Source organism: Brassica napus, chromosome A3 (genome assembly GCF_020379485.1).
Source record: "Brassica napus cultivar Da-Ae chromosome A3, Da-Ae, whole genome shotgun sequence".
NCBI lineage: Eukaryota > Viridiplantae > Streptophyta > Magnoliopsida > Brassicales > Brassicaceae > Brassica > Brassica napus.
Window position 1 is genome coordinate 11,899,440 of NC_063436.1, and position 13,587 is coordinate 11,913,026.

At 32.8% G+C, this 13,587-nt stretch overlaps 2 protein-coding genes across 3 annotated transcripts; one reads left to right on the forward strand and one right to left on the reverse strand.

Moving 5' to 3' along the window:
* The first annotated feature begins 1,547 nt into the window (after nt 1–1,547).
* LOC106438430 (zinc finger A20 and AN1 domain-containing stress-associated protein 3-like) lies at nt 1,548–2,584 on the forward strand. 2 transcript variants are annotated; one of them, XM_013879580.3, is made up of 2 exons: nt 1,548–1,826; nt 1,937–2,584. In XM_013879580.3, the coding sequence occupies exon 2, from the start codon at nt 1,964–1,966 to the stop codon at nt 2,459–2,461; it is 498 nt and encodes a 165-aa protein (XP_013735034.2). In that variant the 5' UTR covers nt 1,548–1,826; nt 1,937–1,963; the 3' UTR covers nt 2,462–2,584. The 2 variants fall into 2 exon arrangements, with proteins under 2 accessions (XP_013735034.2, XP_013735035.2); XM_013879581.3 differs by having other exon boundaries at nt 1,608–1,826; nt 1,953–2,584.
* Nucleotides 2,585–5,542: 2,958 nt separating this feature from the next.
* LOC106438428 (protein CENTRORADIALIS-like) lies at nt 5,543–8,087 on the reverse strand. Its single transcript, XM_013879577.3, has 4 exons — nt 7,368–8,087; nt 6,424–6,485; nt 6,295–6,335; nt 5,543–5,970 (listed from the first exon to the last, which is right to left on the reverse strand). The coding sequence occupies exons 1-4, from the start codon at nt 7,569–7,571 to the stop codon at nt 5,750–5,752; spliced, it is 528 nt and encodes a 175-aa protein (XP_013735031.1). The 5' UTR covers nt 7,572–8,087; the 3' UTR covers nt 5,543–5,749.
* Between the last annotated feature and the right edge of the window lie 5,500 nt (nt 8,088–13,587).

Genomic DNA, 13,587 nt, shown 5'->3' on the forward strand with positions numbered 1-13,587 from the left:
TCAACGGAGGCCAAACCGTCACATCCATAGACGACAAGACAAGCTCAAACCTCTAAAGATGCACGCCCATAACCACAAAGAGACTGCGACCACACGACCACGAAGACTCATTGTGAACGCGCCAACGATGGACCACCGTCGTCTACACTGAGCAGAAGCAAATCCCAAAACCGAAGGCGAGACACCAAGCCTTGATTCTAAGAAGTCAAACAAACACCACTCCACAAAAAGCTTCGAAGAAGACATACAATGAAGAACCGGAGGAGAGAGCAGGAGAACCACCACCACGCGCCATCACCGCCACAACAGTGACCGGATCTGCAAAGTGAAAGAGAGATCCGCCACTGCCGCACTCTAAAACGCCGACTCCACTCCTCGAAAGACCTCGCCGCTTCGTTGTAGTTCCAGGCGTTCACCACCTACCACCAGATCTAGATCCCCTCGAGGTAGATCTAGGGTTCCGGCGAGCGACGTTCCCCCAGAAGCTCAAACATATCGATGACAAAGATGGATCCAAGGAAGAGAAGCAAAAGGAAGACAGAGTTGAGGGGAGAAGGGACCGCCGGCGCGGCGTCTAACGCCACCGGCCGGAGGCAAACGACGATTCCTTTTTTTTTTTTGTGTGTGGCTAGAGAGAAAATAGGGTAGAGAGAGAAAGGTGTGTCCTTAAAACTCTTCAACAATTTTCTATGTTGTTCATGCAAGTGCTGTTGTTTTTCTATTTAAATTCTTTGTTTGTTTCATTTTAATTCAAACAACTTTTAAATCAGAAACTTTTTTCTTTACTTCTTGATTTCGTTGTTTTTGAGAACATCTCCAAAAAAACTCTCTATTTTAGAATTTACAAAACTCTAAATTTGAAGTTCAATATGTTCTTCTCCAAAAGCAAAACTTCAAACTTAACTTCAAAAATATGTATAATTTACACTATAGTTTTTATATTTGTCAAAATTAATATAAATCCATACAGATTTTATAAATAACAACATGTATATAAAAATATTACAGTAATATTAATTAATAAATTCTTACACTAAAATATACAATTATAAATAGAAATACATAGTTAAATATTAAAGTACTAATAATGCTTCATTATTGCATAAAATTATTTCAGTAATGCTTTATTTTCGGTTACACAAAATTTATTTGAAAAATATTTTAGAGGTTCCGAAAAAAATTTACTAGATTATTAGTGTTGTTGTAATATTTAAATTTGTGCAATAATTATGTCTTCATGTATCTTTATAAAAAGTTTTTTTTATTAAATTTATTTTGTAATATTCTTGTTGTCTAATTCTAGTTTAAAAATATTATAAATCTTAATTTAAAAATTTTATTTAATTTTATGTGTAAAATTTGAATTTATAAACATAGAAATATTTATGATGTACAAAATTTTTAAATATTAAAATAAAAAATGTGAAAATATTTAAGAGTCGTAAATATGATGTGAAAAATAATAAAATAATGAATGTTTATAATGACACTTGAATTTCTAAAAATTATTTAAACATTATGTAAGGAATATGAGGGCTTCTCGAACCTTCATTGACAGAAAACTTCCACATAATTTCACAAATTTCCATTTTACGGCAAAAAGGAAATAAATATTTATTTCCGATTGCTTCGTCATTAACAATTCCATTTCTCATACTCCTCCTTCCCTTTCTCTCTCAACATTCCCATTCCTTCCCTATTCCATCGATCTTCTCTCCGCTTTTATATACAGAACTCATCAGCCATCCACCCTTATTCTCTCAACGTTCTATTTTCTTCTCGAATATCACAGAACCCGATTAGATCTATAGATCTTGTTTCTCCAGGTATTGAGTTCTTCTTGGCTTTGATTTTTATTAATCACATCACGGAGGATCTCTGTGATTATGTTTATAACTCATTACTTTCGGTGTTGGATCTGAAATTTTCTTAACAGGAATTTGATTATTCAGATTAGGACATCATGTCGGAAGAACACAGGCTTCAGGAACCACGGTTATGCGCTAACGATTGCGGTTTCTTCGGAAACACCGCCACGCAGAATCTCTGCTCTAAATGTTTTAGAGATCTAAAGCACGAACAGGAGAACTCCTCCACCGCCAAAAACGCCCTTAAGCAGACTCTCGCCGCCTGTGTTGCCTCCTCCTCCTCCGTATCCCCACCGCCTCCTCCTCCTCCGTCAGATCTGAAAGAAGTCAACACAGAGAATCCGGAGAAACGGGCAGCAGCGAGCGAGCCCGAAGAGGAGGAGCTGAAGCCGCCGCAAGATCCTAAACGCTGTTTGACTTGCCGGCGGCGCGTGGGGATCACAGGCTTCAGGTGCAGGTGTGGGTTCGTGTTTTGTGGAACCCATAGGTACGCGGAGCAGCACGAGTGCACTTTCGATTTCAAGCGGGTCGGGAAGGAGAAGATCGCTAAGGCCAATCCGATTGTGAAAGCGGACAAGCTCGAGAAGATCTGAACGAATTGTGTTTGGTGTAAATTTATCATCATCAATATTTTAAGCTTTAATTTGATTTCTTCTCGGTTTGGTTATAATATGATGTCTTCTCTTATTAGTTTTCGATAATTGTTTTTACAACCATTGTTTGATTGTTCAGTTTAGTGATCAGCTATGATATTAGGGGGACAATCAAAGTCATTCTCTCAACAACGTAGCTGTGAATTTTTTGCTAGTTCTGTCACCATCAAGGTTTAGATCCACTTTTGTTGACAAAGACTAGAGTTTCAAACGGCTAGGAATGGCTCGGTACATCATGGAGGATCAGGACCCACCTACGTGCTAGCCGCATGTTTTGTACACTCGTGCTAGCCTCGTGGTCAGAGAATCATCTGAGCTGATTTTAAAACCACTCCAAAATACTAATCTAAACTATTAGTTTGGCCCCAATTGTATACCATTTATCCAAGAATGTGGTTGTTTGCACATGACCTTGCGTTAGCCGCGTCTCTCCGTCCTGACCATCACCAATCAGCTACCATAAACGCATAAGCAATAAGTGTCCCTTCCTACAACTCAATCGAGTAGGAAAACTTGAATCCGAAGCTGGACTGCCAACCTTATATCCATCCAAGAACCGTCACCCCCTCTCGCTCTTACAAGTTTCATTTGTGATATAAGTTTGGCTTATTTTATATTTTTATGGAATTTCTATAATATTATTTGAAAATCGTGTAATAAAGTTGATAACCTTAATGAATTAAAATTATTATATAGTTTCCATTATCAAAATTAATATTTTAGTTTTTTATTAATAATTTATTTTGTTTTCCTAAAACTAACAAAAAGAAAAATGTGTATATATCTTTCGAAAGCAATTTGAGGTGTTTTTCTTATCAACCACTGTTACCTTAATTTTTTCAAAATTCAGTATAGATATATACTAGATTAGTAAGACAATTATAACAAATAATGACTTTTTAAAATTATTAAATATTGTTTTAATATATATATATAATCAATTAAACATAAAATATATTATTTATTAACCATATCGCGGTGGTCGAATGGTCTTCACTAGACGAGGAGTTGTCCTGTTGGTCCCAGAAATAAATGTTACTTGTAGGATATTCTGATTGTAAGGATATACGTATGTGCTGAAGAACCTAAAGTTTATCATGGAGTGATGAACAAAAAAAATAAGTCAATAGAATGAATCTTTTAGTTAAGAAATGACTTTACTGGATAGAAACCAATTTGGAAACTTGTGAAAATGTCTAAAATAAACGTAAAGTGATCATTTGAAATGACTAGTTTAAACTTAAGCTTGGTATTACTAGTGTTGAGAATCCCAAAGTCAAAGACAGCTTAGCTGCAAAGGAATACTCTCAAAGAAAGGACATCGATTATCAAGATGTATTTTCATCCGTCGTGAACACACATATCTATAAGATTTCATTTGTCAACTACAGTAAACCTTGACTTAGAGCTTGAGCAACTAGATAAAAATGGTGTTATTCGTGAAACACTTGAAGAAGATATTTTTTTTTTTTCTTGAAGAAGATATTTATTTGGAGCAACAATAAGGGTTTCAAGTTAAAAGGAAAGAGGATCACGTTTGTCTACTTTGGAAGGTTTTTCATGGACAAAAAACAAGCATCATGACAACAGATTTTGATCAGTTTGTGGTTAGTCATAAATTTTTTAAGAGTGAATATGATCACTATGTGTACATCAAGAAGGTTACCAAAGATACATACATCTATATGTTGTTATATATAGATGATATGTTGGTTGCTTCAAATTTACGTCAGAGATCATGAAACTAAAGCAACTAATCAACAATAGATTTGAAATGAAGAACTTGGGTCCATCAAAACAAATTTTGAAAATAGATATTCAGAGAGATCGTCAAAATGAGATTTGACATATCTTAATCTGGGTATTTCATGAAGATCTTCAACATGAATGAGTTAAAAAATGTGTCAACACCTGATGGTGCACATTTCAAATTGTTTGTCATAGATTATGATGAAGCAGAGTCGAGTACGGAGAATATTCCATATGTGAATGTTATCAGAAGAATATTTTATGTCATGATAGGTACCAGGCGTAAGATCGCATATCTAACGTCGAACTTTGTGTATTGTAAATCCAGTATGAACTATTGGTGTTCAAAGTTGCTTTATCGATCACACACACTGACACAAAAAAAGATGCCAAAATTAACTAGACGTCTAATCAAAATATAGAACGCCAATTTTGTACTCCTTATGTTATATAGAAAATGATATTGTAGAGCATTTCATATATAAAATTAACCCCAATTCACCTAAAACATCCATTTTATTCATTTATTATTTTTTTGAAAACGTCAACCCCTAATACAACTATATATCAATAGCGGAAGTAGCAAGAAATATCAAACATGTACATTTTTTTTTTGTAAAAAGGCTTTCAATTAAAAAACAAAGTACAAGATGTGATTTGTTGTCAAACATGTACATTCAAAAGACCAAAACAACGATCAAAATGAGTAACAAGAAAGGCCAAGTTTATTCAGATCACAAACAGTACAATACACATATAAATATGATAATATAAAGCTGCTTCCCGTAACTAATATGTCGAATGCATGGAACAACCGATATTGTCCGGGAACGGAGGCGGCGGAAGTCAGGGCATGACTGGTTTTCCCGCTACCACCCGCAAACGCAGCTTTTGCGGTTGGTAGCGGTTGTTGGCGTTTTGCAACAATCGCTCAAACCGTTCCAAACCGTTCCAAACCGCTCCAAATCGCTCCGAACCTCATAAATTCAAAAGCTGGTTCCAGCTAGCGTTTGCGGTTGCGGGTGGTTGCGGGAGGATAAAAAAAATTTCTTTTTTTCCAAAACAATATAAATACAAAAATAAAAATATTCAATAAAATAAATAAATTAGAATTATAAAAATGCTAAAATATATCTATTAAATTTTAATTAATATTATAAAACTTTAAAATAAAAATATTTTCTATATTTTAAAAAAATTAAACTATAACTTTCTAAATATAACTTTTATATTTATTATAATATTATTATTTTTGATATTTTTATAATTGTATAAAATGTAAATATTGTTAATTTATTATTTAACCGCTGTTGCACTTGGTAGTTAACCAGTCATAAGTATCCCGCAAACACACCAATTTTTAACCGCATAACCAGTCGTACAAATCTCTTAAAACCGCTAGAAACCGCAACCACCCGCATCCGCAAACTCCCGCAACCGCAACCGCAACCGCTGCGGTTAAACCAGTCAGGCCCTCAGTCAACGGCGTCTAGCAGCGGTTTCACGCTGGCAGTTGAAGAAAACAGCTGCAACGGGGAGGCCGAGATCGTTCTCATGTGCAAACATTCGAGTGTTGAATTGGTCTCTGTAAGACGGCACAGAAATCACACTTCCTCTACAGTTCTGCTTGAAAAGCAAATACACAAACCGGTGGATCCCTATGTTTGGCCGAGGCATCTCGTACCCTACTATTTCCTTTCCTGTTTTGTATTTTTTTATATCAAAATCAGTTGACATTTATATGAAATTAACTCTTTTGTCATCTGCAAAATACACACATACAGTTTATACAGACGATGACATATAAACCTAATTATAGTTATTTGTATATTTTGAGAAAGTAGTTACTTGTATTTTTACACGAAAAATGGAACTTTGGATGTAAAAGCGCATGGATTATAACTAGTCCGCGACATTAATACAAACTATTTGGTTAGAAAACTGTATCGTATATGAAAGTAGTAACGAATGCATAGTTATATGCTATGACATTTGTTTGATTTGCTTTTGTATATATGACTTACCAAATGTCACGTCGGTTGTCCCTGGGATATCCGTAACAATCCTGCGTTTGGTTATTGCAAAAACTTATATATATATATATATATGCAATCACATGTCTTTTAACAAAAATTGAAAAGAACGAATTTTACCAGTGCAAGTGCTCCCTCAGATAAGGATCGCTAGGTCCAGGAACATCAGGATCAGTCATGACCTGTTTGAAATATTCGATAATCATGAATAAATACACACCCAGTATATATGACATCACATGTATTTGCAACGCCTGTTTCTGGAACGAATACAAATGGTGAAAAAACAAATCAATGTGAGCAAATGCTAACCGAGAAATACAAACTAAATAATAAAATTATGGAGTTTCATGAAATATAATTTTATGTACCATTTTAAATATATCATCGATGAAAAATCTATCAATAATATATATATATTTTCTAAAAAAATCTTTCATTAATACTACTCAACCATAATATTCTTCATAAAAAATCATTAAATTAATTTTAATTTTCAGATTTCTTAAGATAGATGAATAATTAATTTCTATTTAATTTTTTTGTGAATATTAGGATCCCCGTAATCTTTCTAGACCCAAACCACATTATGTAATATTAGTTTCATCTCAGTGGTCATTATAACTGTGTACCTCTAAAACAATGGTTAGTGGCTTACTAAATTAGGCTAGTGACCTCTTGGTTGAAAATAAATAATAAACAAAAAAAATTGTTTTAATCAAGCTAAGAATAGTTTTGGGAGTTTGTATCCTAACTAGTGATGTTTACCAACAAAAGGGAGTAGTGATACTGTCACAAACTTTACCTAGCTTTTATGTATTTCTACAAATGCTCCCAAAATAAATATAACTTACTTAATCTCATATATTTTTATGTCTCTAATCTCTATACAAAAACCTAGAGAGGAGACAAAGGTTTATGTATTCCACATGACGAGCAAGAAACGGAGAAAGTTATATAAAGAAAACATATAATCAGCTAACAGTATTTGTGTGTGTGTATATATATGTGTGATACGATTAAATATGCGTAACAGTGAGCTGCCACAAAAAAAAAATGCGTACCAAAGTGAAGAATGATCTCATGTCACCCCCATGAACTTCAACCTTAGGTTTGTTTGTAACCACAGAAGGGAAAAGTTCATGGCCATTGTAGACTTGCTTGTCGGAGTTATAGGTCACTGTCATTTTCACTGCCTGCAAACAATTGTCCACAACGTCTCCAATCACTCTCCCAACCATAAGCGGGTCTGAAGAAATTCGGGCCATCTCGATTGCTTCTTTAAGAATTCAGACGAAGAAACAAATAATAAGTCTGAAAGATTAAAAACGTTTCGATGGTACTGATGAGATTGTGGGTATGTGTTGACAAGCTTAGGCTTGCTTTGGGGGATCGGATTTGTTATAATGTTGATTGAATGAAGACATAAAGTCAGAACAACACGTATTTATAGGACGATATAAGAGAATAAGTGGCCATAGTGAATTTGATTTGACGTTTAGATCCAATGAACTTTGAGATGTATGAGTTGGCTTTTACAAAAACAACCACACCTTTTTTTAACCTACAGAGAAGATTCCACTAAAAACCTGAGTAAACATGTAGACTTTTCAGATTATTAACTTTTTGTTTTGGCCAGAAGAAATTATATGTATACATAAAAAATGTAGCTGATACTATCTTTTTGTAAGGAGGTAAGTATTCACATGAAAATGCATACTCTCTATATTTGTACTCCAAATCTAAAGATATGTTACTGAAAATCTCTCTAAGTACAATGTAAATAAAACTCGTAAACAAGTGATTACGTACGTTAATCCGTGGGCTGCACCTCTCCTTGGAGATTAGTCTGGGTCTCTCCATGGGCCTGGGATACCCCAGGTTAATTAAAAAAAAAAAAAAGTGATTACGTACGTTTCCAATTTAGGTCATCATGTTAGTATGAGAGAATATGTAATACCGCCATTTTCTTCTCTAGCCATTATTTAAACAGAAGTCGAATGTATCAGGTGGTGGTGGCACTGGGAATTTAGCTTTTTCTTTTCCTTTTTACTTTTTTTTCTTTAATATCTTAAATTAATTTAAATTTGCAGGTTATTTATTTAAAGATTAAGGTTAAGAAAATAAAACTAACTAATGTTTTAGATTCATTTCATTTCAGTTTCAAAAAAGAAAAATGATCGCCAAACGCAGTCGGAATATCTACTATGGGAAAAATGGACTCTTGATTTCAACAGATGTTTAGCAAAATAAGTATTTTTCATTCCTTTATATAAAATTTGAAGAATATTTGTAGAAAATATCATTTTAAACGTGTTATTTATACTAGTACTATATTAATGTATTAATACTAGAAAACCTTTTAGAAAATATAGAGATGGGCTTATATTACTAAAATACGTATATTGTATGCCACTTTTATTTAAATTTAAAATAACCTATGGGATTTCTGTTTGATTTTAAACTAACCGTTTGCAGGTAAAAAGAACAAAAGAAATTACCATCTTTTCCAATTTTCTCTTTCAGTTATATTATATTAGTTATTAATTATTATTATATTATCATCACATGTTTTGATGATTTTGTAAAAGTAATTACCACATCATCTATATATATAATATGTAATATAAGAGAAAACATATATAATTTTCACATTATAATTCAAAATATCGAAAAGAAATATTCATAAAATATTTAAATAACTATTAAATGAAAATAGTCATAAACATATTATTAAAAGAACTAGTATTGAATTGAGAGTCGGAGTTGGTTTGTATTAAAGTGATAAATCATTGTTATCTAAACATGATTTTTTTCTAAGATAAAAATCAGTGTTATTGAATCTAAATTATTTTAAAATCGACTGTTACTAAAATTATTTTAAATGATGAAATTCAGATTTTTTTCTAATCATTTTGAGGTTTTTAGTAGAGTTTATTAGCTAAAAATAAAATAATAATCTAATCTCATAGTTGTATAGGATAATAGATTTTTTAAAGCTAAAACTATAGTAAGTTTTTAATTTACCTAAATTTGACTTACCAATCATCTAAGAGTTAGTAAGAATCAAATCACTTCAAGTTGTATATTGAATACACCCCTAAATGATCACATAAAACCCATAACAATAGAAAGGTGTATTCTACTTAATATGATTTTCCATTAAATCTTATTTTGCGGCAACTAAAACATTTACAAATATAAAAATTTAAAACTAAAATTATATAAATTTAATTTTACAAATAATTTATAATAATTTTTTTTTATAAACGTATTACAAGTTTCAAGATAGATTAATAGATTTTGGATCCTATATAATGTTTTACCAATAAATACTATAATTTCATGATTAAAACTAAATTAAATTTATTTAAGAATTAACTCAGTTTGCCTATATGCGCAGATCTTACCTAAGAAAATAATATGTAACAAAATATGGGGTTTAATTATTTAATGAAAGATCTGTAGAACATTAGTTGTTTTATCACTATTGATTTGGAATAAAATGAATGCATAAAAGTTATTTTTAACCAAGTATAACGTAACATGGAATCTTGGCAGCAGAGGAGCTTTCTGATGCTCACAAGATGCGCTTCTGGGGGTTTGGTCCGTCAAAGCGTGTTTCATCAGTTCTCCTTCAGGCGTATGTCTGGAGGCTCGCCTGACCGCGTGTATATCTCACTTTTGGTGGTCGGAGCGTGAAGTTGTTTATGCTAAGGTGTTGGTTCTTCAAGCAAGCTACTCCCTTCTTTGACCTCTTCAGTTCATGGCTGGTCTGTCTAGTGACACCTTATCTGAAATCGCACTCTACCATTTTGGGTTCTTGGGTATGGTTTCATTTGTTGTTATTCTTACTTTGTTACAGATTTTTTACGTTTGCAATCATCAAAAATCTTCCTCTTTTTTAATTTGGAGTTAACATGCGAGTGGGTTATTGCGGTTTTGTTTGTCATCGGAGCTTTGATTTCCCATGGTGGCAACTCGTGAAGAAATCACCCTTCCCTGTGTCAAACCGATCCCTTGATTATTTTGGATAGGTTGAGTTTTTTTCTCCAAAGTGTAGGTATCCTTCTCTCCTACAACTTAGCAGCTACAAAACCATCTCGAATTTTCATTTCATCCGGTGGTATGGGTTGCGCAGTGTCAAATTCTCTTTTTTCTTCTGTCCATTTCCAAATTGTATCGTGCAGCAGACTCAATAGTGAAAGAGACAGAGAAAATATTTCCCAACTGGATTAACCGTAACTGAGAGTTGAAGCTTAGACCTGATCCGGAACTGTTGCCTAACAATTTTAATGTCTGTTTTTGGAGTCCGAGATTCTTTTAGTTGTTGATTGTATCTCTTTTAATATAATTCATTGTTGTTGTTCTTCTATTTATCTGTTTTTTCTTTTTTGACAATGAAAAGACTATTCTATTACTTAAGCTTGAGGTGGTCTGGATAACAAAGACGGAATAGAATAACCAAATAAGATAAAGTTCTCTATGAAAAGACCTTGCAATCTTAGCTAAAAAATCAGAAATTTTATCATGCGTTCTCTGGATGTAAGATATCTTGAAGTCCGAATAACACATTTGAAGAGTCTTTATCACCTCCACTTCTGTTGTGAAACTCGTCCATACATGACGATTCTTTATCATCGCCAATGAGGTCCTTGCAATCCGTTCCAAAGTTCTGACATGTTGAATGTTGGAGCACGCTTTCCACAGTCTATCGTAGTGCTTCCAATTATGTATGCAAAACAGCTTCACGCTGTCTTAGGTTCCTCCTCTCCATAAGTTGAATATTTCTTAAGCTGTCCATCCAAACCCATCCGCATCCGCATCCACTGTACAAAGCTCTAGAAGTCCATGAACCATCCACCATACAATTTTTTTTTGAATGAATGTTAAATTATATTCACACAAAACTGTTCTACATCAAGTGCTTCTTTGCTAATGAAAACATCTATCTACTACCTTCCATCTCATCTCTCGACTACCAAACCAGTATGATAGCCCACAAACTTCCTTCCCAAGGCACTTAACAAACTCAGCTTGTTTCTAATACTTTTATCTATAAATTTTCTCAAGACCTTTGACAGTGTTGGCTCTTTCCCATGCCTCCTCTTGTTTCGTTCTCTCCATATAATATTATCCAAGCGTAAGACTTATGTTTCCTCAATCAAATTTTCTTGTGGCGATGAAGATATCGTCTCATTTTCATTGAACCACGTTTGACAGTTGTTTTCTGCATATCAAACTTATTCTAAAGGATTTCTATCTGTCCCTTTGAATAGATTGTAAGGACTTATTTACCTCTTGTGTAAAGGATTTGGAATTATTATATATAAATAGAATTTTAATAAAAATAATAAGTTGTTTATTAAGTCCCTTCTTAGCACTAAAAGAGAATTTGTGCGTTGTATTTTTAAAACATTCGAACATATGAGTGGATGGGAAGTGGCTGATTTACCAATATGGTCCTTAAAATTCCTCAATTCTTTTTCGAATACATGTATCTAATTTCTTCAATTAACTAAGTATCCTAACCATCAGATAGATGTTCGAAAAAGAACCCTTTTATTCCAAGTGTCAGTGTCCACCATGTATCACAACTTTCGTTGATCAGTGTTTTGTTATGAAAGATTAAAGAACGACAGAAACTTCAAGTGTAATTATTCTGTTTATAAATCTAAACGTCACTTTTGCAATAAGGGTAATAAGAAAGTTCAATATAAGAAAGTTCAATATATTCTAGAAAAGTATGAGTAAAAGAAATATATTCTCTGTCAGGTGTGTGGATGTATTGCGAAGAATAAAACTCAAAACAACTCATATTGTTCTTTCGACTTACCATATTTGGAAAATTAATGTTGGCGACCCACAACCACAATGCGTTTCCCACACACAAAAGGCTGACAAAATGTGAAAGGTCACTTTAGTTTCAGAACATAAATATTCATTTCCTCTGTCACTCTTTTTCTCTCGCTCTCTCTGTATATAATTTCTTTCCTTTTCCATAAGAAACTATGAAATAGTCTAATAAGATCTGCTTTTCCTCTTATAGAAACCCTGATGACATCTAACTGTCTTCAGATTACACGTTTCTAGTGTACTTTGCATGTATTTGATATTCTAAATTTTAAATAAACTTAACGAGTTCTTTTTTTGTTATGCTAGAGCATATGCACCTGCAACAATCTGTGACACAGCAAGACATAGAGCCGTGTAGAAAAACTTTACTCCCAGGTAGAGAAAACCCACACTTCACTTTTTCGATAAAATTGAATTGTTTGGTGATCTTGAATTGGCTTATAATTTATTGGAAACTTTGTACAATATAAGCATTTTAGATGATTGTTTAGAATTTATGTTATAATTTTGTAAAAGGCAATTGTTCTAAAAACAAAAAAAAATCTTTTTTCTTTATTTCAAAATAGGCAATATAAGCTCTTTTGATTATTTTCTTTTATGCCCTATTTTTTATTTGTTCAAAAAAAAAAATAGTGCATACAAGAAAATATTCAAAAGAGCTTTCATTCAAGTAACAAACTAAGATATATTTAATATAAATAGATATTTATTTTAAATTTTCTTATTTTAAATTTTATACCCTAAATTCTAAATCATAGACCCTAAACTCTTATCTCTACAAGGTTTCTTTTTATTATTTTTCTTTAAATTCATTATATAATGCAGTTACTTTTCAATATACATGTATAGTTGGTTATGGTACATTGATTACATGCATATTTTCTTTATTAACTGTATCTTCATCATTTATCTCTCCAGAAGATTTTTGGATTGAGGAGTTGAAATTTTTGAAGAAAACCCACCAGGCATATTAACTTTCACATTATTTTCTCGTCTTCCATCATCGAAATTCAAAGAATAGCTAGACGGATCATATCGAAACATGTTTCCGTCACGTGCCGAGTGTTTGCTAGTGTTATTTCCATCTTCCAGCTTTCCACACATGTTTCCCATTATTGTTAAAGTCTTTGTATAGATTTTGGGTTGTTTTACGAATGGTGCAATTCGCTTGAGAATTGTTCTAATTGTTGGAATTTTGTCTGCTTTCTACACGTTAGATAATGTAAGAATTGGTAAATTATTTGTGTTGGTGCTTTCATATATATAGAGAGAAAACGATCTAGTTATTGATTTTGCATGCCTCATTAATCTATCATTTGGTTTTTGTTGATAAAGACCTTAATTAACCTCATAAATAAAAATCGCACGCATTAGAATATTATGACACATAGTGTTAAACTTATCATGATTTTATCATATTCAACAGTT

Bases quoted from the DNA above. Each gene is read 5' to 3' on its own strand.
- LOC106438428 (XM_013879577.3), bottom strand. From the start codon at position 7,571: ATGGCCCGAATTTCTTCAGACCCGCTTATGGTTGGGAGAGTGATTGGA. The intron at 6,486-7,367 runs GTACGCATTTTT...TATTTCAAACAG, and splicing joins TGAGATCATTCTTCACTTTG to GTCATGACTGATCCTGATGT. The intron at 5,971-6,294 runs GTAAGTCATATA...AATACAAAACAG, and splicing joins GACAACCGACGTGACATTTG to GAAAGGAAATAGTAGGGTAC.
- LOC106438430 (XM_013879580.3), top strand. From the start codon at position 1,964: ATGTCGGAAGAACACAGGCTTCAGGAACCACGGTTATGCGCTAACGAT.